This window comes from Oratosquilla oratoria, chromosome 11 (assembly GCF_046742065.1).
Source record: "Oratosquilla oratoria isolate Oo_2021 chromosome 11, ASM4674206v1, whole genome shotgun sequence".
Lineage (NCBI taxonomy): Eukaryota > Metazoa > Arthropoda > Malacostraca > Stomatopoda > Squillidae > Oratosquilla > Oratosquilla oratoria.
Window position 1 is genome coordinate 481,659 of NC_134787.1, and position 26,684 is coordinate 508,342.

The following is a 26,684-nucleotide window of genomic DNA, read 5'->3' on the forward strand; positions in this document are numbered from 1 at the left end:
AGTGATTGTGCCAACAGCACTGTATGGGGCAGAAACATGGAACATAAGAGAGGACGAGAGAAGGAGTTTGAATGTGTTTGAGATGAGGTGTCTGAGAAGTATGATGGTGGTTACTAGGCTGGATAGAGTGAGGAATGAGGAGGTTGAGGAGGAGAACAGGGGTGGAAAGGGAGTTGTGAGATAGGGTTGATGAAAGAGTATTAGGATGGTTTGGACACATGGAAAGAATGAGTGAAGAAAGACTAGTAAAAGAGTTATGGAAGGCAGATGTGGAGGGAGTGAACATGAGGGGACGTCCTAGGATGAGATGGATGGATGGGGTGAAGGGGGCTTTGGGGAAGAGGGGAATGTCTGTTGAGGAAGGACAGGAGAGGACAGAAGACAGGGGTGAATGAAGAATGGTTGTATATGGATGATGTTATGATGCATGAGGTGGAATGGGTGGGGTAATGGGGGTGAGGTAGTATGTGTGAGCAAAATTTGATGCAGCCCGAAGGGATACCTCCTTGTCTTCTCCTTTTATGCATGGGGGGGTCGCTGATTTAATGAAGTGGCCTTGCTGTGGATGTGCTGTGTCTTGTGACACTGCCTCTGACCCAGGGCAGTGGACAAGGTGCAGGGATGACCGTCATCCAGAAGGTGCTAAGATAAGAGGGAATGTGGAGGGGAGTGGAGTGTATTTAGGGATGGAATGGGTGGGAATGTTTATATGCCTTTTTCTTTTTGGCTACCTCCCTTGTAAGGGGGGAAAAGCCTTGGTATATGTATGTATGTATGAAAAGGCTCATGACAGGGTAGACAGGATGGCACTGTGGGAGGTATTGCAGATATATGCGATAGGAGGAATGCTTTTAGCTGTCAAGAGTTTTTACAAGAGTAGTAGAGAGTGTGTCAGGATTAGAAATGGAGTGTGTGAGCAATTTGAGGTAAAGGTGGGACTTCATCAGGGATGTGTTATGTCACCCTAGCTGTTCAATTTATACATGGATGGGGTGGTGCGAGAGGTAAATGCAAGGGCAGTGGGCCATGGGTTGGAGATGGTTAAAGAAAATGGAGAAAAGTGGGAGATTGCCAGTTATTGTTTGCTGACGACACTGTGCTTGTAGCAGGATCAGAGGAGGGATTTAGGAAGTTAGTGACAGAGTTTGGGAAGGTGTGTGAAAGAAGGAAGCTGAAGATAAATGTGGGTAAAAGTAAGGTGATGAAATATAAAAGGGGAGAAAGTGGTAGCAGACTGGAAATATTAAGGGAGAGAGACTTGAGGAAGTGGATAGTTTTAGATTCTTGGATGCAAATGTGGCAGGAAAGGGAGGAGTGGAGGTGGAGGTAGAATGTAGATTGAGAGAAGCGAGTAAATGCCTGTGTGGATTCAAAAGTGTAATGAGAAATAGACATTTGGGAATGGATGTTAAGAGTATATTATATGAAAGAGTGATTGTGCCGACAGTACTTTATGGAGCAGAAACATGGAACATAAGAGAGGACGAGAGAAGGAGTTTGAATGTGTTTGAGATGAGGTGCCTGAGAAGTATGATAGGGGTTACTAGGCTGGATAAAGTGAGAAATTAGGAGGTGAGGAGAATGGGGATGGAAAGGGAGTTGGGAGATAGGGTTGATGAAAGAATATTGGGATGGTTTGGTTATATGGAAAGAATGAGTGAAGAAAGATTAGTAAAAGAGGTGTGGAAAGTAGAGGGGCGACCAAGGATGAAATGGATGGATGGGGTTAAAGAGGCATTGGGAAAGAGATCTGTTGAGGAAGGACAGGAGAAGACAAGATAGGGGTGAATGGAGAATGGTTGTATATGGATGATGCTGTGATGCATGAAAGGGAGTGGGTAGGGATTGGGGGGTGAGGGAGTATGTGTGAAGAATAAATTGATGCAGCCCAAAGGGATTTCTCCCATCTTCTCCATTTCTGCATGAGGGAACAGAGAAGGAGGGGTCACCAATTTAATGAAGTGCCCTTGCTGTGGATGTGCTGTGTCTTGTGATACTGCATCTGACCCAGGCCAGTGGGCAAGATGCAGGGATAACCCATCATCCAGGAGGAGCCAAGGTAAGAGGGAAGTGGGTGGATGGGAGTGAAGTATATGGGGATGGAATGGGTGGGAGTGGATTTTATGCCTTTATTTTTTTACTATCTCCCTTGTAAAGGGGAAAGGGCCTTTGGTATATGTATATAATTTTTTTTTACCCTGTCTAAGGTATTTTACATACATATACCAAGGCTTTTTCCCCCTTACAAGGGAGGTAGCCAAAAAGGAAAAGGCATAAAATCATTTCCACCCATTCCATCCCTGAATACACTCCACACCCCTCCACCCTCCCTCTTATATTAGCACCTCCCAGATGACAGGTCATCCCTGCACCTTGTCCACTGCCCTGGGTCAGAAGCAGTGTCACAAGACACAGCACATCCACAGCAAGGCCGCTTCATTAAATCAGCGACCCTCCTTCTCCGTTCCCCCATGCATAAAAGGAGAAGACAGGGAGAAATCCATATATAACCATTCTCCATTCACTCCTGTCTTCTGTCCTCTCCCGTCCTTCCTCAACAGACATTCCCCTCTTCCCCAAAGCCCCCTTCACCCCATCCATCCACCTCATCCTAGGACGTCCCCTCATGTTCACTCCCTCCACAACTGCCTTCCATAACTCTTTTACTAGTCTTTCTTCACTCATTCTTTCCATGTGTCCAAACCATCTCAATACTCTTTCATCAACCCTATCTCCCAACTTCCTTTCCACCCTCGTTCTCCTCCTCACCTCATTTCTCACTCTATCCAGCCTAGTAACCCCCATCATACTTCTCAGACACCTCATCTCAAACACATTCAAACTCCTCTCTTCCTCTCTTATGTTCCATGTTTCCGCCCCATACAGTGCTGTTGGCACAATCATTCCTTCATACAGTCTCCTCTTAGCATCCATTCCCAAATGTCTATTCCTCATTACACACTTCAATCCACCAAGGCATTTACTCGCTTCTCTCAATCTACATTCTACCTCCACCTTCACTCCACCTTTTCCTGCCACATTTGCACCCAAGTATCTAAAACTATCCACTTCCTCCAGTCACTCTCCCTTAATGCTCACTTCCAGTCTACTGCCATTTTCACCCCTTGTACATCTCATCACCTTACTTTTACCCACATTTATCTTTAGCTTTCTTCTATCACATACTCTCCCAAACTCTGTCACCAACTTCCTCAATCCCTCCTCCGATCCTGCCACAAGCGCAGTGTCGTCCGTAAAGAACAGCTGGCTCACCTCCCACTTTTCTCCATTTTCTTTAACCATCTCCAATCCCTGACCCACTACCCTTGCATTTACCTCTCTCACTACCCCATCCATGTATAAGTTGAACAGCCAGGGTGACATAACGCATCCTTGACGAAGTCCCACCTTTACCTCGAACCACTCACTCTCTCCATTTCTAATCCTGACACAAGCTCTACTATCATAAAAACTCTTGACAGCTCCTAGAAGCTTTCCTCCTATCCCATATATCTGCATAACCTCCCACAGTGCCTTTCTGTCTACCCTATCATAAGCCTTTTCCAGATCCATAAAAGCCCAAAAAACATCCTTCCCCTTTCCTACAGCTTTCTCACATATTTGTCTTACCACAAAGATCTGATCTACACAACCTCTACCCATCCTAATTCCACACTGTTCCTCACCAATTACTCCCTCTGTTCCTCTCCTAATCCTCTCCATCAAGATCCTCCCATAAGCCTTCCCAATTACACTTAAGAAGCTAATCCCCCTGAAAATACTACATTCACACTTGTCCCCTTTTCCCTTGTAAAGTGGAACTATACAGGCACTCCTCCAGTCCTCCGGCACTCTACCCTCTCTCCAGCAAACATTAAATAACCTCACGAGCCAGTCCACCATCACTGTACCTCCTTTTTTTAGACATTCTGCATGGCATCCATCCAGACCAGGTGCCTTACCTGCTTTCATCATCTTAACAACTGCCTTCACTTCATCCTTCCTTATTTCTCCTCCATTTTCCTCACTCATCATGGTCATTTCCTTAGCATTTCCCAATGTAACTATCTTTCCCTCCCTATCCTCCTTCACATTTAGTATACATACATACATATACGAAGGCTTTTTCCCCCTTACAAGGGAGGTAGCCAAAAAGGGAAAGGCATAAAATCATTTCCACCCATTCCATCCCTGAGTACACTCCAAACCCCTCCACCCTCCCTCTTATCTGAGCACCTCCTGGATGATGGGTCATCCCTGCACCTTGTCCACTGCCTTGGGTCAGAAGCAGTGCCGCAAGACACAGCACATCCACAGCAAGGCCGCTTTATTAAATTGGCGACCCCCCCTCTCCGTCCCCCCATTGCATGAAAGAAGAGGACGGGGAGAAATCCCTTCGGGCTGCATCAACTTTTGCTCACGCATACTACCTCACCCCCCCCCCACCCATTCCACCTCATGCAATCACAACATCATCCATATACAACCATTCTCCATTCACCCTTGTCTTCTGTCCTCTACCGTCCTTCCAGCCAGTTCCTTAAGGTTTGGGTCTTTAATGTGCATGGATGTGGTACAGATGAGAGTAAAAGGGAAGAGATAGGCAGTATGTTTTTGAAAAGAAAGATGGATGTGCTGGCTTTGAGTGAAACTAAAATGAAAGGGATGGGCAAGTGTGAGTTTGGGAGTGTAGTTGGAAGGTTCTCAGGAGTGAAGAGGGGACGAGGGAGAGAAGGGGTGGCTATACTAGTAAGTGAAGAGATAGGTAAGTATGCAGTGGAGTGGAAGGAGGTTTCTTCTAGGTTGATGTGGATGAAAGTGAAATGGGAAGGGAGATATGGGTTTTTGTAATTGCGTATGGGCCTGGTAGTGAGAAGAGTGTAGAGGAATGGGAGGCTTTTTGGGTAGATTTAAATGAGTGCATAGAAGGATTAGGGTGAAATGTCAATGTAGTTGTATTGGGAGACCTTAATGCTAGAGTAGGAAATGAACCAATAGACGGAGTGATTGGGAAGTATGGAGTTCCAGGTAAAGATTGTAGCGGAGAATTGCTGGTGGAGATGTGTCTAGAGAGTTGATGATAGCAAATACAGTGTTTAGGAAGAAAGTCAAGCATATATACACATGGGAGAGGGTGGTGGATGGAAGTGTGGCAGATAGAGCATTAATGGACTATATAATGATGACCAGGTGTATGGTAGGAAGAGTTAAGGATGTACATGTTCTAAGGGGAATATCAGATAATTTTCTGGTGGAAGGTAAATTGAGAGTGGAGAAAGAGGAAAAGGGCAGAAGGTAGGGAGGTACTTAGAGTGAACTGCTTAAATGAGAAAGAAAAGGAGAATGACTATAAGAAGAAGCTGAGAGAGGAGTGGGAGGGAGTGAAGGATAGAGTAGAACTAGGAGTGGAGGAGGAATGGGGATGGTTCAAGGAGGGAGTCATAAGATGTGCAAAGATGGTGTGTGTAACAAGTAGGATGGGAGGAAATAGAAGGAAGGGTAGTGAGTGGTGGGATGAGGAAGCAAAGAAGGGTGTAGAAGAGAAGAAGCAGGCTTTCATAGATTGGCTACAGATTAGGACGAGGGAATGGTATGAGAGGTACAAAGTAAAGAGAAGGGAAGTTAAGCATAAGATAAAGGAAGCAAAGAGGAGAGCAGAAGTGAAATGGGGTAAGAGTACATCATACATACATATACCAAGGCTTTTTCCCCCTTCCAAGGGAGGTAGCCAAAAAGGGATAAGAGTATGACAGAAAATTTTGAAAGTAATAAAAAGATGTTTTGGAAAGAAATTAAAAAAAGAAGGGAAGGCGAATCAAGTAGAGAAGAAAAGGTAAAAGGTGCAGATGGAGAGATGATAATGGAAGAGAAGGCAGTGAGAGGAAGGTGGGCAAAATATTTTAGGGAGTTGCGAAATGTGAAGGAGGATAGGGAGGGAAAGATAGTTGCAGTGGGAAGCACTAAGAAAATGACAATGATGAGTGAGGAAAATGGAGGAAAATTAGGGAAAGATGAAGTGAAAGCAGCTGTTAAGATGATGAAAGCAGGTAAGGCACCTGGTCTGGATGGATGTCATGCAGAATGTTTGAAGAAAGGAGGTACAGTTATTGTAGGAGAGAGGCCAAACGCAGAGTATGGGATCCAATATATTTGACGTTTCACCCAACAGGGCTTCTTCAGAAATAACACAGTTGAGAAACATTTTACTCCTTATATAGCCCGAGTTTGCGGGGAGAAACAAACATAAAAAGGGGTGTACACACAATTTGCGCAAATTGCTTGTTACTTGGTTATTAAAGTTGCCAATGGTTTATTTATTACAAAAAATCCACTGTTCTGATTTATATTATCAATGAGGGATATAAACGCAGATTCAAAACATCTATGTTTCATTGTATGGTTTTTATATTTTATAATCTAGGAATTATTCCAGAGGTACAGTTATGGTGGACTGGCTGGTGAGGTTATTTAATGTTCGTTTAAGAGAGGTGCCAAGATAGAAGGGAAGGAGGAAGGTGGAGAGGAATGGAATATGTAGGAAATGGAATAGGTGGGAGTGGTTTCTGTCTTTTTCTTTTTGGCTACTCCCTGTATAGGGGGAAAAAGCCTTTGGTATATGGTATGTTTAAGAGAGGATAGAGTGGCAGAGGACTGGAGGAGTGCCTGTATCATTCCACTTTACAAGGGAAAAGGGGACAAGTATGAGTGTAGTAGTTTCAGAGGGATCAGCTTGTTGAGTGTAGTTGGGAAGGCTTATGGGAGGATCTTGATTGAGAGGATTAGGAGAGGAAGAGAGGGAGTAATTGGTGAGGAACAGTGTGGGTTTAGGACAGGTAGGGGTTGTGTAGATCAGATCTTTGTGATAAGACAGATATGTGAGAAAGCTATAGGAAAGGGTGAGGTAATTATTAAACTATCTAGCGATAGTTAGACCCATCCTTGACTATGCAGTACAGTTTTGGTCTCCGTCCTACAGAATGGACATAAATTCACTAGAATCAGTACAGAGAAGAATGACCAAAATGATACATGGACTTGGAAATTTGCCTTACGAAGAGAGGCTTAGGCACCTAAACTTACACTCTCTGGAAAGACACAGTGCAGGGTGATCTAATAGAAGTGTTCAAGTGGATCAAAGGCTATAACAAGGGAGATGCAAACAAGGTCATCATAGTAAAACAACAGGGCAGGAGTCGCAGTAATGGGTATAAACTGGACAAATTTAGATATAAGTAGGAAATAGGCAAGAATTGGTTTACTAATAGGGTTGTCAATGAATGGAATAAACTTAGTAACCATGTAGTAAGCGCTGAAATTATCAGTTGTTTTAAAAAATTATTAGACAACTTTATGGATGGGGATGACAGGTGGTGATGGATATGGAGCTGCCTAGTGTAGGCCTTATGGTCTCTTGCAGTCTCCTTTATTCTTATGTTCTTATGATGTTTTTTGGGCTTTTATGGATTTGGCTTACGACAGGGTAGACAGGAAGACACTGTGGGAGGTACTGCAGATATATTGGATAGGGGAAAGCTATTGAGAGCAGTCAAGAGTTTTTACAAGAGTAATAGAGCTTGTGTTAGGATTAGTAATGGAAAGAGTGAATGGTTTGAAGTAAAGGTGGGACTTCACCAGGGATGTTTTATGTCGCCCTGGCTGTTCAATCTATACATGGATGGGGTGGTGCGAGAGATGAATGCAAGGGTGGTGGGTCAGGGGTTGGAGATGGTTAAAGAAAATGGAGAAAAGTGGGAAATAAGCCAGTTGTTGTTTGCTGATGACACTGCGCTTGTAGCAGGGTCAGAGGAGGGATTGAGGAAGTTAGTGACAGAATTTGAGAAGGTGTGTGAAAGAAGGAAGCTGAAGATAAATGTTGGTAAAAGTAGGGTGATGAGATGTACAAGGGGAGAGAGTGACTGCAGACTGGAAGTGAGCATTAAAGGAGAGAGATTGGAGGAAGTGGATAGTTTTAAATGTTTGGGTGCGAATGTGGCAGGAAAGGGAGGAGTGGGGGTGGAGGTAGAATATAGATTGAGAGAAGCAAGTAAATGCCTTGGTGTAATGAGAAATAGACATCTGGGAATGGATGCTAAGAGGAGGTTATATGAAGGAGTGATTGTGCTGACAGCACTGTATGGGGCAGAAACATGGAACATAAAAGAGAAGGAGTTTGAATGTGTTTGAGATGAAATGTCTGAGAAGTATGATAGGGGTTACTAGGCTAGATAGAGTGAGAAATGAGGAGGTGAGGAGGAGAACAGGGGTGGAAAGGGAGTTGTGAGATAGGGTTGATGAAAGAGTTGTTGTTGTTGTCGTTCCCTAGACTGTCTGTCTGAGCAGTCCCGTCTCCCCAAGGAATGCCACAGCCGAAACTGGGTTTTCCCACAAATCATTTATAGAGTGTATGTTGTGTTGTTTGCGTGCATGATTGTGTATAATGCAGTCTTCCATTATGTGTTGTATGGTATAGGGTAAAGTGTTACATCCTGGGCAGCTGTTCACAATGCGGTCATCCAGCCTCTTCTGGTAGCTTAGAAGTGCTGGGTGGTGGCTGCACCGCAGTCTGGCCAGGTGGACTCTGTCCTTTCATGGGAGAGAGGATTCAGAAGGGTGGATATCAGGGGATCTGGCATGCAGCAGTGTGTTGTCTTTCAGTGTGTTAATGGAGCGGTGAGTGATATGATTATGAATATGTTTCCGGAGGCTGGTATTTGGTGGTTGTGGAGGAAGAGAAGAGAGTATCTGTGTGTGATACAGGTCTTTGGGTGTTGTTTTAATGTTTTTTGGTGTGTGTGGGTGTTCTGCTATGTAGTGTAGCGGGTGTGATGTGTTTGTGGTGGCTGCAGCAAGTGTTTGTGTGCCTCTCCATGTCGAGGTGGTCCTTGACTTTGAGGACTTTTGTTTCATGGTGTAAATGGTCTGTAGGTGTTGTATTTGTGCAGCCTGTAATTGTTTTTAGGGCTTTGTTTTGTATGATTTGAAGGGTGTTGTGGTGTGTCTCACTGAGATTAGGAGCCCATGCAGGACTCACATAATTCATCACTGAGCGTATGCATTGTTTGTATAATGTTGTATTAGTTTCTTTGTTTTGTCCAAATGTTGTTTCAGTGATTGACTTAAGTGCGTTAAGTCTAGGTGTGCATTTGTTTTTTATGTTTGTGAGGTGTTGTTTGAAAGACATGGATGTATCGTATGTTACACCAAGAATTTTCGGTGTGTTTGTGTGTGGTATTAGAGTGTTGTTGATGTAGAGATGAGGTATATATTTGTGTTCTTTTGTCCAGTTGGTGAGAAGTGTTGCTGTAGATTTGGTTGGAGCTATTTTGAGTCTGTTTGTGATGAACCATGTGTTGAGTGCATCAAGGTATGGCTGGATTATTTTTGCAGCTTTGTCTGTGTTATGATATGTGCATGTGATTGTTATGTCGTCTGCGTAGGAAGAGATTTGTATTTCTGAGGTGTCTGGCGTGGGTAAGTCATGCATGTATAGATTAAAGAGTGTGGGGGATAGAACAGAGTCCTGTGGTGCTCCATTCTTAATGTTTCTGATGTGCAATGATTGGCCATTATATGACACGTAAGCATTCCTACCTGCCAGATAATTGGCCAGCCATCTTTTGGTGTTATTGTGCATGTCTGTGTTATACATTTTATTTGTTAGGTTGTGGCGGGGGATAGCATCAAAAGCTTTACTAATGTCTAATGTTATAAGAAGTGTTCTGTGGTGGGGCCTATCTGAATTGATGCCATCTAAAATTCTTTGTGTGAGGTTTATCAGAAGAGTGTTTGTGGAGTGTAGTGGCCTAAAACCGTGTTGTGAGTCAGCAAGGGGAATATGTGGTGTGACAAGTTGAAGTATTAGGCATTCAATGATGAAAAAGTATTAGGATGGTTTGGACACATGGAGAGAATGAGTGAAGAAAGATTAGTAAAAGAGGTGTGGAAGGAGTGGATATGAGGGGGCATCCTAGGATGAGCTGAATGGATGGGGTAAAAGGGGCATTACAAAAGAGAGGAATGTTTGTTGAGGAAGGATGGGGGAGGACAGAAGATAGGGGTGAATGGAGAAGGATTGTGTATGGATGATGCTGTGATGCATGAGGGGGAGTGGGTGGGGGATGGGGTGTGAGGAAGTATGTGTGAGAAATAAATTGATGCAGCCCGAAGGGATTTCTTCCCATCTTTTCCTTTTCTGTGTGAGGGAACGGAGAGGGGGGTTGCCGAATTAATGAAACGACCTTGCTGTGGATGTGCTGTGTCTTGCAACACTGCGTCTGACCCAGGGCAGTGGACAGGATGCAGGGATGACCTGTCATCCAGGAGGTGCCAAGATGAGAGGGAGGGAGGAGGGTGGAGGGGAGTGGAATATATAGGGGATGGAATGGGTGGGAGTGGTTCCTATGCCTTTTTCTTTTTGGCTACCCCCTGTGTAAGGGGGAAAAAAGCCTTTCGTATATGTATGTATGTAACAGAGATTGAGAAGGTGTGCAAGAGGAGAAAGTTAAAAGTAAATGTGAGTAAAAGTAAGGTGATGAGATGTACAAGGGAAGAGGATGGCAGGAATTTGGAAGTGAGTCTTAAAGGAGAGAGGCTGGAGGAAGTGGATAACTTTAGATACTTTGGGTCTCATGTGGCGGGAAAGAGAGGAGTGGAGGCGAAGGTAGATTGTAGATTGAGAGAAGTAAGTGTCTTGGGAATGGATGCAAAGAGGAGATTGTATGAAGGAGTGATTGATTCAACAGCTTAGTATGGGGCAGAGACATGGAACATAAGAGAGGAAGAGTTAAAATGTGTGTGAAATGAAATGTCACAAGTATGGTAGGGGCTACAAAGTTGAATATAGTGAGAAGCAAGGAGGTAAGGAGGAGAGCAGGGGGGAAAAGGAAAAGGGAGAAAGGGTTGATGAAAGGGTATTGGGACTTTTGACTATTTCCCTTGTAAGGGGGAACAAGCCCTTGGCATATAGATAGATAGATAGATCTTTACTTGTTCTTTCCATGTGCCCAAACCATCCCAATAATCTTTCATCACCCCTATCTGCCAAGACCCAATTGCTGTATATAGAATAGAACAGAAAAAATTAAAATGTTAAATTGTGAAAGAATTTAATGGTATCAACCCAAATTACCAAGGCTTCAGAAGGGATAAAACCAAGTGTGAATCACCACATTCCGAGGCCAAGGTTGTTAGAATTCTGCCTCAAAACCAGCCTTGAGACTATTCTCAACCTCCAGCTGTAGTGTGTATTGGTATTATAAGATGGCTTTGGTTGATTAATTGTTTGTTAAATCAACTGTAATGCTAAGTTTTGTATTTACCTTGTGAAAGGTTCTCCACTGGACTAACAAATATTATTTTACTTTCAGTTGGTGTAGTTCTGGGAGGTGGACAGGGCTCCATAGTGGTGCCACAAGGCAGCACAGGACCAATCTTGCCAGCACAGGTGGGCCCTCATGTTGTGCAGACCACTCAGGCCATACCCCAGGTTGGCCGTGTTGCTGCAGTGGTTCCTCAGCATGGTACACAACCCATTGGGGCCCAGATGGCTCATGATGCTGGGACCCTTTCTGGACTGGGCCCTCCTGTATCTGCAACACCACCAGGGCCCAGCCAGCAGTTAGTGCAAACATCATCAGGACCACAGATAGTGCATTTGCCTCCTGGCACTCAAATTGTCAACACCACTGAAGGGCCACGTCTTGTGGCTCTGGCCACTGGAACCCCTGTGTCCGCACCCCCTGCTCCTCCTGGCGTAGCAGCTCCTCAGTACCAACACCCTCCTCCGCCTCCTACCTCACAAGCCCTGGCACCCCCTCCACACAACACACCTTTCAGCCCCACACTACCTCCAGGGGCCCCTGCTGCAGTTCCGCCCTTCAGCATGTCAGGCCCTCCACCCCCAAGCAGTAGCATGCCAGGACCCTCTCCTGCAGCAGCTATGCATGCAAATCCTGTTGCATGTGCACCCATGACTGTTCCGTACCTTGTCAGCAGTCCTGCCACTGTATCCTCAGGGTCCAGTACTGTTGTTTTCACTTCAGGGTTGACCAGCATGTCCACAAATCCAAACTACATGACAACAGTAACTGCAGCAGCAGGTCCCCATAGTGCATGTGGTAATTTGAGTGGTCCTCCAGGAAGCATAGGTACAAGTAGTTACTTAGCAGACCCCATTCGAATGAACATTGCTATGACCACTGTTGCACCACAAGTAGTGCCACCACCTGTTGCTGCACCAGGACCCGGACAGGAGAGATCAGTTGTTGGTATACCTACCATTCACTGTCCACCAGGCACTCCAAATCTTGGTACAGGTCAGCAGCAGCAGCAGCAAGCAATTGTTCCCAATTTTGCAAGCACAGGTCAGTGTGTAGATGGGGAGCAGTTAGGAGGAACAGGCAAGGGTCAGGTGCAGGCAGGAGGAAATTCAGCATTCAGGATTGCCACTAATGCATCACTTGTGGACCAAGCTAATGGCCAGAGCTACAAACCCGCTCCCATGGTCAGTGCCATGGGCACTGTTGTCAAGCAGGAGATGGCAGTGGATGGCAGCCAACCCATGTCAGCTTATAGCAGTGGACCTCCCCATTACTCCCTGGCAGGACCAGCTCTTGGAAAGCAGCCAAAAGAATTACCAGCCATGGACTCTCAAGTTAAACCACAGCCTTCTCTCTATCAGCAGACAACACAGGTGTGATTCCAGATAGGTGTTTTTAATTTTGACCAAGAATTTATTGTATTGTGCTACTGTTTTAGTGAATTCTTGATAGGTCTCTAAACTGTCAAAAACCACCAAAATACACACACGCACATGCGTGTACACCCGTACACACACACACACACGCATGTACACCCGTACACACACACACACGCATGTACACCCGTACACACACACGCACACACACACACACACACACACACACACACACACACACACACACACACACACACACACACACACACACACAGGGTTGATGGTACTCATATTAAACACCTAAGAATGCAGAGAATAATTGGTAGACAAGATTCGTAATCTATGTACTCAATGAAGGAGGGGATAGTACCTTAAGACTGGAAAGGAGCTAGTATAGTATCAATTCATAAAGGAGATATTAAGGAGAAACCATTGAACTACAGACAAGTATTACTGACCAGTATGATAGTTAAATTATGTGAGAGAATTTATGAAAAATAGATGTGTTAAATTTCTTCAAAAAAGCACTTTGACTTATAACAAATTTGGTTTTATAGATGGAAGATCATATATATCAAATCTACCAAGTATTTACTCAGGTGGTTGATGTGCTACAAGAAAGGGTTGGGTGACTGTATACTTGGATTTGGAGAAAACATTTGATAAACTACTTTTTAAAAAATTACTCTTAGTAGACTTGGTGGAAATTGGAACATATTGGAGGACTTACAGGTAAGCTCCTCAATTCATTTGTTGCCTTGAGTTTTGCTGACTGGAGTTCTGCATCCATACAGCAGCTGTCAGTAGTCCTTGGCGCCCTCCCATAGCTCTCTCAGGGAAGATGTTGGCATTGTATCAGTGTGGGACTGTTTCTATGTTGCTGGCTGTTCAAAAGAAGTAAGAGGGGAGCAATCTTTGGTTGTCAGCTTTCTTTGGGTTTAGATAAGGTAGAAGAATTACGCAGTTTGATACAGATGCTGCTGCTGAGGGGTCAAGTCCAATGACCAAGTGTCAACCCCTTGGAACTGCACCTCCTAATGAAAGTGAGAAAATTGGTTGGGTTTGAAGATGAGCAGCAGGAAGATGGCTGACTTAATTCTCACGGGACCACCCCCATGCACCAGTCATAGATTCGGTACATGAGGACGGTAGTGAAGAATGAGAAGTCAGGATGGAAAATAGTGACCAATGGAGTTCTACAGTGGTTGATCCTGGTTCCTGTAATGTTCTTGATATGTATAAGTGACATGATGGAAGATACAGCAAGAAACAAACAATGATTAAGTAATTGATTCCTCAGTTTTAAGAAAATGGAAGATCCACAGCCACATGGTGGCTTAAAACCATCATCAGGCCTTCCCATAGATCTCCCAGGGAAGAAACTGGACTATTGTCTGTGTTGTATTTGTGTGTGACTATTTCTCAATCATCAGCTGAAAGTGGTGGGGGAAGCAGAGCTGTCTCTGGTGGTTGTCAACTCTCTGTGTGAAAAAGTGCAAGAAAATAAGTTGAAGTTAATGTAGATCTTGGGCCCAGTGTAGAGACTAAATGTCCCCTTCAGGGCTGAATCTCCTGATGGAGGTGAGGGGTTAATAGGTTTTGAAAATGGGCAGATTTGCTGTCCATTTTATAGGATCACCACATGCAGGTACCTGTCCATGGTCTCCTGCGCTAACATGTTTGCAGGTGATCCAGAGATCATGAGAAGTGTAAAGAATGAAGACAGCAAAATTTTGTAAGATGTCAACATTATGCATAGATTTGAATATGGAAAATGATTTTTAATAGAAAAAATGCAAAGTACATACATATACCAATGGCTTTTTTCCTCTTACAAGGAAGGTAGCCACCAAAGTCAAAGACATAAATCAACTCCCACCCATTTTATTCCCACTCACTCCACTCCCATTGACCACCCCTCTTTCCCTCTTTTCTTGGTTCCATTTGGATGACAGATCATCCCTGCATCTCACCCACTGCCCTGGGTCAGAAGCAATGCATCAAGACGCAGCACATCCACAGCAAGGCCACTTCATTTAATCAGCAATCCCCTCATGCAGAAAAAGAGAAGACAGAGAAATATCTCTGGGCTGCATCAGAATATCATTCACACATACTCCCTCACCCCCCCATCCCCCACCCACCACCATCCATGCATCACAGCATCATCCATACACAACCATTCTCCACTCACCCCTATCTTCTGTCTTATCCCTTACTTCCTCAGCAGACATTCCCCTCTTTTCCAGTACCCCTTTTATCCCCATCCATCCTTCTCGTCCATGGTCACCCCCTCATATGCACCCCTTTCTCTTCTGCCTTCCACACCTCCTTTACTTATCTTTCTTCAATCATTCATTCCATGTGTCCAAATCATTTCAATACTCTTTCATCAACCCTATCTCCCAACTCCCTTTCCACCCCTATTCTCCTCCTCACCTCATTTCTCACTCTATCCACCTTAGTAACCCCACCATACTTCTTAGGCATTTCATCTCGAATACATTCAAACTCCTCCTCTCCTCCTCTCATGTTCCATGTTTCTGCCCCATACAGTGCTGTTGGCAGAATCACCCCTTCATTCAATCTCCACTTGGTATCCATTCCCAAATGTCTATTTCTAATTACACTTTTTGATCCCAAAGGAAGTTACTTGCTTCTTTCAATCTACATTTTACCTCCGCTCCTCCCTTTCCTGCCACATTCGCCCCTGTGTACCTAAAGCTACCCACTACCTCCAGTCTTTCTCCCTTAACCCCTTCCATACGGTGACGCCTACGTAGGCGTCATGAGGAGCAAGTGGGTACGTGAGGATGCCGACGTCGGCGTCTTGATTATATTTATTGTAGTCGTACCTGCGTGACCCCCATACTATGTAAACTGGCTTTATCATATTTTCTATGGTTATCAAAATTCACGGTTGAAAGAGAATGAGCGATAGAGCAGTGACTTTATTTTTTATGCTAGTTTTATTACACAACATCGCATGTCTGGCAGCTAATGCTGCCAGACGTGTGATGTGGCCCGTATTGAAGGGGTTAATACTCACAATTTGCTGCCATCATCATGCCTTGTACATAGCATCACCTTACTTTTACCCATATTTATCTTAAACTTCCTTCTTTCACACACCTTCCCAAACTCCATCACTAACTTCCTTAATCCTTCCTCTGATCCTGCTACAAGCACAGTGTTGTCAGCAAACAACAATTGGCTTATCTCCCATTTTTCTCCATTTTCTTTAACCATCTCCAATTCCTGACCCACAACCCTTGCATTTACCTCTTGCACTATCCCATCCTTATATACATTGAACAGCCATGGCAACATGACACATCCCTGGCGAAGTCCCACCTTTACCTCAAACCACTCACTCTCTCCATTTCTAATTCTAACACAGGCTCTACTACTCTTGTAAAAACTCTTGACTGCTCTTAACAGCTTTTCTCTTATCCCGTGTATCTGCAATACCTCCCACATTGCTTTCCTATCTACCCTGTCATAAGCCTTTTCCAACTCCATAAAGGCCCAAAAAACATCCTTACCTTTTCCTTAAGCTTCCTCACATAACTGCCTTATCACAATAATTTGATCCATGCAACCCTTACCTTTCCTAAACTCACACTGTCCCTCACCAAGTACTCCTTTTCCTCTCCTAATTCTCTCAGTCAAAACCCTTCCATAAACCCTCCCAACTACATTCAATAAACTGATCCCTCTGAAACCACTACCCACACACGTTCCCTTTTCCCCCCGTAAAGTGGAACTATACAATTAAAAATGATGAAAGCGTCATGATAGAATTGGAGGTAAAAATGAATGAGGAGTTTAACAAATATTTTTTCTCGGTGTTTACTAATGAGAGATTAAATGAAGTACCTAACTGCAATCCAGTTTTCAGTGGGGATGAAGAAAGTAGACTATCTAATATCAGCATTGGTAAAGTAGAGGTAGTCAAGCAGATAGAAAGACTTAAAGCTACAAAATCCCTGGGTCCAGACGAAATTTTTCCGAGAGTGCTTATGGAATGTAAATTTGAAGTCTGTGACATGTTAACTGAAATATTTGATAAATCAGTAGACACTGGTTTTGTGCCTACTGTTTGGGGGCAGGCAAACATTATTCCTGTTTTAAGAAGGGAGATAAATTGTCTCTATGCAACTACAGGCCAATCAGTTTGACATTGTTTATAGGTAAAATGCTTGAATCAATAATGGTAAATAGACTCGGAGAACACTTTGAGAGAGATAATTTAATTTGTGATGCACAGCATGGTTTCACCAAGGGTAAGTCATGTGTGACTAATCTTCTATCCTTTTACACCAAAGTATATAAGGCGTCAGATAATGATCATTACGATGTGATTTACCTTGACTTTAGCAAAGCGTTTGACAAGGTGCCACACCAGAGACTACTAAATAAAATCAAAACCCATGGCATAGGAGGAAAAGTGTTAGAATGGATTAGAGCTTGAATCAGAAACAGAAAACAGCGAGTCACCATAAATGGAGTAAAATCCAGGTGGGGCACTGTTACTAGTGGGGTTCCCCAGGGCTTGGTTTTGGGTCCTTTGTTGTTCATTATGTACATAAACGACTTGGACGATGGGATAAATAGTAAGTTAGTAAGTTCGTGGATGACACTAAATTAGGATGCCTAATTAGGTCAGGAGACGACGCAGAGATTCTGCAGGATGATCTTAACAAGTTGTTCACATGGTTGGTGAAATGGCAAATGAACTTCAATATCTCTAAGTGTAGTGTGTTAAACGAAAGGCTACACAACCCTAAAAATAGATACAGCTTAGATTACATGTTTTTAGAGAAAACTGCAAGAGAGACTTGGGACTTCTAGTGAGTCCGGACCTTAAAACCAGGAAACAGTGCATTAGCGCCAGGAATAAAGCTAACAGAGCATTAGGTTTCATTGCTAGGACAGTAACAAACAGAAGTGCAGAGGTAATTATCAAACTCTATTTAGCGATAGACCCATTCTTGACTATGTGGTACAGTTTTGGTCTCCATTGTATAGAATGGACATAAATTCACAAGAATCAGTTCAGAGAAGAATGACCAAAATGATACATGGACTCAGAAATTTGCCTTACGAGGTGAGGCTGAGGCACCTCAACTTACACTCTGGAAAGACACAGAGTGTGGGGTGATCTAATAGAGGTGTTCAAGTGGATCAAAGGCTTTAACAAGGGTAATGCAAACAAGGTCATCCTACTAAAACAACAGGGCAGTACTCGCAGTAATGGATTTAAACTGGACAAATTTAGATTTAAGAAGGAAATAGGCAAGAATTGGCTTACTAATAGGGTGGTCAACAAATGGAATAGACTTAGTAACCATGTAGTGAGTGCTGAAACTATCAGTTGTTTTAAGAAGCAGACAACTTTATGGATGGGGATGACAGGTGGTGATGGATATGGAGCTGCCTTGTGTAGGTCTTATGGTCTCTTGCAGTCTCCTTAATTCTTATGTTCTTATGTAACTTCACCAGCCAGTTTTCTGCAGTTACGTGATGTGTGGTCAGGGGTTTGTACAATCCTTCTGAATCATCGCACGAAGGTCAGTCACTAGCGTCTTGACTTCGTGATTATGCATGCACAGGTCAGGGTTCGAATCCCTTGGCAGAGGTTCTAAAAATGTTCAATCTGTCTTAAGGGGGCCGTCGCGCTCGAAAACGAACTTCGTCAATTATGATTGGAATTTCGCGAATTTTTAATATGTTATATATACTGAGATGTTCACCAATTTTCATATCATTTGGTTGAAAAACAATGAAGTTATTACTAAAAAAAACATTTTTTGACCAATTACAAACTTTCTATCTTCTCATTTATCCATTGACTGAGCATGCTGAAAAAAATACCATGAATGCTCTATAGCAATACCTAAAAAACTATCGTACAGTTTTTGGAATTTCCTCTTAGTTTAGGAGATTTTTTTTTTTTTTTTTTTTTTTTTTAATACAATATATTGACTTCTATCACAACAAAAAATGAAAAATCCCACGATAAAAAGTTTGCAAATTTATTCAGCTTTCAAATGATCCAAACCCCATTAAAATCGGCCAAGTAGTTACGGAGGAGATAAAAAAAATGTAGAGAAAAGGGTAGTTTTGAGATATTGAGCTTTGAAGTTCAAAATACATTTCCCTGCAATTTTTATATATTTCATTTAGATTTTTTTTTCTCTGCGACAATCTTCATGCATTCTATGTCATTCACATGTTATTATAAAGTGTAGCTGGTACCTGGTCCCCCCTTTTACGAGGTATTAGTAGCTCAGAAGGGGAGGGTTTCAGGAGGCACCACATCCCTCATTGTCGCCAGGTTCGCTTACTAGAAAACTCCCGGCTGGAAATCGGAGCTGAACAATAGTTTTCTCTTCCTCTTTCTGGTCTTTGGTGTCCCTTTCCATTCTGTGTCTTTGTCTTGTTCCTCAAGTGCTTTTGTAATGATGGGATTGACTCCAACCAAGTGAGAAAGATTGTGTCCTTCCAAAGTTATGATCAATGACAGTCGCTCTTATGACGAAAAGCACACGGAGCATTTCATTTGAAGAGGCACGTGATGGTACGTCACGCATGCTCAATGTTTGCTGTGACGTCATTTGAGAAAAGAGGATATGGAGGGGTAGAGGAGTGTGATAATGTGCGGTCAGCGTGGCCAAGCCTGGGCGCGTGCAGCAGAACTGCTATGAGTCATCTCCAGTAATAACTGAGGCAGAAGTACACTCTTTCTCAATAATTTGATTCAGTTTCTTAGCTTTCATGAAATGCACATTTCTTCTTCGAATGTATAGGCATTCTTGAAATGATTATAGCTTCAAATAAAAGTAAATAAAAGTTCTCCAAGGAGCGACAATTCGCTTTCTCCGCCTACTCACAATAATTCTCTCAGTTTACTCACGAGTGCAAAGTGCAATCCCCACATGTAGGACAAGTTTCCAGCTAGTCTATATTAATGAATAACAAAATACATCGCATTTGTGCCATTTTATTGCAATGAAATAACTTAGTCAAACATATGTGCAGTGAAGGGGTACTGGAAAGTGGTGGGGGGGTCAGAAAAATAGCCATAACTCCTCTATTTTTTGGTATTTCGCTGAAATATTTCAGGACTGGCTTGCCAAAGGCCACTAGATGACAGGGAATTTTTTTTCGAATGTTTTTATTTTTTCGGAAATTCATCGCGACGAACCCCTTAAACATACACAACTTGTCGGAGGGCTCGCCTAATACAGGGATTGGATGAAAATGAGACTATGTCTTCTGCAGTTACATGATGTGTAGTCAGGGAATTGTACAGTCCTTTTGAACCATCGCACATAACTCATTCGCTAGTGTCTTGACTTCGTGAGTATGCACACACAGGTCAGGGTTCAAATCTCTTGGCAGAGCTTCTGAAAATGTTCAATCTGTTTTAAACGTACACAACTTGTCGGAGGGCTCGTCTAATATGGGGATTGGATGAAAATGAGACCGTCTTCTGTAGCTATTTCGAGTGTGGTTGGGGACTTGTACAGTCCTTTTGAACCATCGCACATAACTCAGTCGCTAGTGTCTTGATTTCATGATTATGCACACAAAGGTCAGGGTTCGAATCCCTTGGCAGAGCTTATAAAAATGTTCGATCTGTCTTAAACGTACACAACTTGTCGGAGGGCTCGCCTAATACGGGGATTGGATGAAAATGAGACTACGTCTTCTGTAACTATGTCAAGTGTGGTCAGGTACTTGTACAGTCCTTTTGAACCATCATACGCAGCTCAGTCGCTAGTGTCTTGACTTCATGATTATGCACGCACAGGATAGGGTTCAAATCCCTTGGCAGAGCTAGAAATATGTATATATATATATACATACATACATATATATGTATACATATATATATATAGATACTCGTGTGTGTATATATTATATATATATATATATATATACATACATACATACATACATACATATACCAAGGCTTTTTCCCCCTTACCAGGGAGGTAGCCAAAAAGGAAAAGGCACAAAATCACCCCCACCCATTCCATCCCCGAAAACACTCCACACCCTGTCCACTGCCCTGGGTCAGAAGCAGTGACGCAAGACACAGCACATCAACAGCAAGGCCGCTTCATTAAATCATATATATATATATATATATATGTATATGGGAAAACAGTGTAGAGTATAGCATTAATGTAGAACAATGTGCCAGTATAGGACAAAATATAATTTTAGGATATAATGCCGGTATAGGACGAAATGTTACATTAGGATGTAATGTCATAGGACAAAATGTTGCAATGGGATGTAATGACAGTGGAGGACAAAAGATCACGATGGGAAGTAATGATAGTGGAGTAGTGGGTAGTGCGAGACTAAATGCAAGGGTAGTGGGTCAGGGATTGGAGATGGTTAAAGAAAATGGAGAAAAGTGGGAGGTGAGCCAGCTGTTCTTTACGGACGACACTGCGCTTGTGGCAGGATCGGAGGAGGGATTGAGGAAGTTGGTGACAGAGTTTGGGAGAGTGTGTGATAGAAGAAAGCTGAAGATAAATGTGGGTAAAAGTAAGGTGATGAGATTTACAAAGGGTGAAAGTGGCAGTAGACTGGAAGTGAGCATTAAGGGAGAGCAATGGGAGGAAGTAGATAGTTTTAGATACTTGGGTGCAAATGTGGCAGGAAAAGGTGGAGTGAAGGTGGAGGTAGAATGTAGATTGAGAGAAGCGAGTAAATGCCTAGGTGGATTAAAAAGTGTAATGAGGAATAGACATTTGGGAACGGATGCTAAGAGGAGACTGTATGAAGGAATGATTGTGCCAACAGCACTGTATGGGGCAGAAACATGGAACATAAGAGAGGAAGAGAGAAGGAGTTTGAATGTGTTTGAGATGAGGTGTCTGAGAAGTATGATGGGGGTTACTAGGCTAGATAGAGTGAGAAATGAGGAGGTGAGGAGGAGAACAGGGGTGGAAATGGAGTTGGGAGATAGGGTTGATGAAAGAGTATTAGGATGGTTTGGACACATGGAAAGAATGAGTGAAGAAAGACTAGTAAAAGAGGTATGGAAGGTAGATGTGGAGGGAGTGAACATGAGGGGACGTCCTAGGATGAGGTGGATGGATGGGATGAAGGGGGCTTTGGGGAAGAGGGGAATGTCTGTTGAGGAAGGACGGGAGAGGACAGAAGACAGGGGTGAAAGGAGAAAGGTTGTATATGGATGATGTTGTGATACATGAGGTGGAATGGCCGGGGGGATGGGGGTGTGAGGTAGTATGTGTGAGCAAAATTTGACACAGCCCAAAGGGATTTCTCCCTGTCTTCTCCTTTTATGCATGGGGGGATGGAGAGGGGGGGGTCGCCGATTTAATGAAGCGGCATTGCTGTGGATGTGCTGTGTCTTGTGACACTGCCTCTGACCCAGGGCAGTGGACAAGGTGCAGGGATGACCCGTCATCCAGGAGGTGCTAAGATAAGAGGGAGGGTGGAGGGGTGTGGAGTGTATTCAGGGATGGAATGGATGGGAATGATTTTATGCCTTTTCCTTTTGGGCTACCTCCCTTGTAAGGGGGAAAAAGCCTTGGTATATGTATGTATTTATATATGTGTATATATATAATATATATATGTGTTTATATATAATATATATGTACATTATATATATGTATATATATATATATATACATACATATATACCAAAGGCTTTTTCCCCCTCACAAGGGAGGTAGCCAAAAACCAAAGGCATAGAAACCATCCCCACCCATTCCATCCCTAATACACTCCACTCCCCTCCACCCTCCACCCTCCACCCTCCCTCTTATCTTGGCACCTCCTGGATGATGGGTCATCCCTGCATCTTGTCCACTGCCCTGGGTCAGAAGCAGTGTCGCAAGACACAGCACATCCACAGCAAGGCTGCTTCATTAAATCTGTGACCCCCTCCCCCTTTCCTTCCCCTCATGCAGAAAAGAAGACGGGGAGAAATATATATATATATATATATATATATATATATATATATATATTTATGTATATTAGTAGAAAGTAAACTCTGGACTCTTTGTAGAAAAGTTTATTCTGATGTTTCAAACCCCACCCAGGGTTTGTCTTCAGGGATATACATGGGCATATAATGGAAATCATTATATATCGGCACATGTGTCGCCCCGGGAAAGATCTCCCAGGCGGCTGTTACAAACAAAAATTGTACAAAGTGCGGATTCTGTGGAATAATGACTTAATTCAAGTAATAATATGAATATTCATAGTTAACACAGTGGTACTCCTATACAAATAAACATTTTAAATACCCTGACTAAAGTGGCCAGACCTAAGAAACACTGTACCAACCACTTGGAGTATATCAGACAGAATCCACCCTCCTTCCCATTGCTGATTACATAGTCCTTTTCTCCAACCTCCCCTTCATTCTTTCATACATGGCGTTCGAAGTGATGCAATGGTTTATACTACTATGATCACTGGCCCAACCTTCCAAAAATAATCTTGCCCCTTTTCTGCCAGCTTTGTATCTGCATTTTGCCAGCCCATTTCATGTCTGTCCTCATAGTGTCTAAAAATCACTGAGCTCTTGTCCTTCCTACCTACTGCCCTCCAGTGTTCTAGTACCTATGTCCTCAGCTTTCCAGTCTCTCCCATGTAATGCGCATCACAATCTCTGCATTCGATGTTGTATACTATCCCAGCCTGGTCTCCTTCAGTCTCCTTTTCCTTCACTTTTGTTAGGATACCGTGTAGTGTTCATTGGTTTGTGCGCAAGCAACACTCCATGTTTATTTAAAAGTCTGGCCATCATTTCAGATGGCCCTTTTATGTAGGGCACCATAATTCTGTTAGTGCTAGGGGGTCCCCTGCCTTCCGTGTTGTTCTCCTATCTCGCTGTCCACCTTCTCACCACTGCCCTTGGGTACCCATTGTCTTTAAGACCTTCCTAAGGTGGTTCTTTTCTTCCTTGATGTTCTTCCCCATAGAACAAACTTTCTCCGCTCTCAACCACAATGTTTTGACCACACTTCTCATGTGCAATCGGGTGGCAACTGTCATAGTTGAGTAGCCACTGTGTTAACCCCTTCCATACGGTGCCGCACATGTAGGCGTCATGGGGAGCGAGTGTATTCGCGAGGCTGCCATATCGGCGTCTTGATTATATTTATTGTAGTCACCCCTCTATAATGTCATTCTTTCTAATTCTTTTGTAATCGCATTTTCTATGGTTATCAAAATTCACGGGTGAAGAGAGAACGATCGATATAAGCGGTGACTATATTTTATGATGCGAGTATTATTACGACACGTCGTACGGCTGGCATTGGCTGCTGCCACCGAGATCTAAGTCCATGACGCCTACGTGTGCGGCACCGTATGGAAGGGGTTAAATATGAATACTCATATTGTTACTTGCATTATGTCATTCCACGGAATCAGCACTTTGTACAATTTACATGTTTGTAACAGCCGCCCTTTCCCAGGGCAACACACCTGCTGATATATTATGATTTCCTCTGTATGCCTATGTATATCCCTGAAGACAAACCCTGGATGGGGCTCAAAATGTTGGAATAAACTCTTTTCTACAAGGAGTCCAGCATTTGCTTTCTACTAAAATATGGCTCCTGGACTCCAGCTATTCTTGAACATATATATATATATATATCTGAAGGCGGAGAAAATATACGAGGAATAATGGAAGAATTTTACTGCCTTAACGTTTCGACCCTTAGGGTGTTGATCACAAAGCATAACATAAAAGTATAACATGGACATTTTATACACATACATGTCACCTCACAGGGTGCCTGGGAAAGGTCATCATGCTCGGAACATTTGTCCGTTTGTTTTCATCCACTATCAATAAACTTGTAGCTCTTGCCAAGCATATAAAACCATCTCTATAGTTGATGTTATTATTAGTATTAATATAGGCTGCTTCTATTGTTTTTCTTAATTTCTTTGTTGAACCTTTATTTATTATAATTGTATTGTCCCAGTTCAGAAGGTGGTCATGTGTATCTATGTGTCTTACTATAGAATTAGAAAGCCTGTGGGTCTCCTACTTAAACTAAAAAAGAAAGCTAAGGAAATAAATAAGAAGAGTAAAGATAAAAATAATTGCAACAAAGAAACACGATATATCACAGTCCCAAATTCCAGCATTAATTCAACTCTAGACAACGTCCTCTTAAAAGCAGGTATAAAGATAGCAAGAACATCAGGTAGCAAAGTGGGACATTTGGTAAGGCATAATTATAATAACCATACAAATGAAAATAGTATTGTCTATAAAATACATACATACATACATATACCAAGGCTTTTTTTCCCCTTACCAGGGGGGTAGCCAAAAAGGACAAGTCAATAAAATACCTTGTAAAATTGCCCATCCTCATATTTTGGGGAAACAGGTCGTGGATTAGAAAAAAGATTATATGAATACAAAAATGATGTAAGAACCCACAGGCTTTCTAATTCTATAGTAAGACACATAGATACACATGACCACCTTCCGAACTGGGACAATACAATTATAATAAATAAAGGTTCAACAAAGAAATTAAGAAAAACGATAGAAGCAGCCTATATTAATACTAATAATAACATCAACCATAGAGATCGTTTTATATGCTTGGCAAGAGCTACAAGTTTATTGATAGTGGATGAAAACAAACGGACAAATGTTCCGAGCACGACGACCTTTCCCAGGCACCCTGTGAGGTGACATGTATGTGTATAAAATGTCCATGTTATACTTTTATGTTATGCTTTGTGATCAAGACCCTAAGGGTCGAAACGTTAAGGCAGTAAAATTCTTCCATTATTCCTCGTATATTTTCTCCGCCTTCAGTTACATTTGTCATAGTTTAAATATATATATATATATATATATATATATATATATATATGTATGTATGTATATGTATATATAATATGTATATATGTATATATATATGTATATATGTATATATATATATATATATATATATATATATATATATATATATATATATATATAAAAATTAAAGCCTTCCCAACTACACTCAACAAACTGATCCCTCTAAAACTACCTCACTCACATTTCCCCCCCCCCTTTCCCTTGTAAAGCAGAACTATACAGGCACTCTTCCAGTCCTCTGGCTCTCTACCCTCCCTTAGACACACATTAAACAACCTTACTGGCCAGTCCACAACTACTGTACCTCCCTTCTTCAGACACATCTCATGACACCCATCTAACCCAGGTGCCTTTCCTGTTCTCATAATATTCAGAGCTACTTGCATCTCATCTTTTCTTATTTCTCCTCCATTTTCCTCTCCCATTACTGTCATTTTCATAGCGCCTCTCACTGCTACCACCAATTTCCCTATCCACATTCAACAGCTCTTTAAAATACTCTGCCCATCTTCCTCTCACTGCCTGTTCTTCCATTAAGATCTGTCCATTTGCACCTTTTACCATTTCTTCTCTACTTGACTCACCTCCCCTTCCTCTTTTGATTTTCTTCCAAAAACATCTTTTTATTGCTTTCAAATTTTTCAGTCATACTCCTCCCCATTTTACACCTGCTCTCCTTTTTGCATCCTTTATCTCTTTTGCTTCTCTTCTTTTTTCTTTATACCTTTCATATGTTTCTCTCATCCTACTTTGCAACCAGTCTCTGAATGCTCCCTTCTCTTCTACTACCTTCTTCATTTCATCATCCCACCACTCACTACCCTTCCTTCTATTCCCTCCCATCCTCCTTGTTCCACATACCATCTTTGCACACCTTGTCACTTCTTCCTTGAAACACCCCTATTCCTCTTCCACACCTACTTCTACTCTATCCTTCACCACCTCCCACACTTCTCTCAGCTTCTCCTTGTACTCCTGCTCCTTTTCCTTCTCATTTAGATAGTTTGTTCTAAACACCTCTCTACCTTCTGCCCTTTTCCTCTTTCTCTACCTATCCTCCACTCTCAACTTACCTTCCAC

General features: G+C 42.6%; 1 protein-coding gene across 7 annotated transcripts in view; it reads left to right on the forward strand.

Annotated features, from left to right (window-relative positions):
* The window catches only part of LOC143029539 (uncharacterized), a 169,569-nt gene that overhangs the window by 70,934 nt on the left and 71,951 nt on the right, over window positions 1-26,684 (forward strand). For all 7 annotated transcript variants that reach the window (XR_012966847.1, XM_076192190.1, XM_076192195.1 and 4 more), the window contains one exon: window positions 11,367-12,691. Coding sequence is in view for 6 of the 7 variants with exons in the window: in XM_076192190.1 (XP_076048305.1) it covers window positions 11,367-12,691 (1,325 nt within the window). In the remaining variant the exon portion in view is untranslated. The remainder of the gene's footprint in view (window positions 1-11,366; window positions 12,692-26,684) is intronic.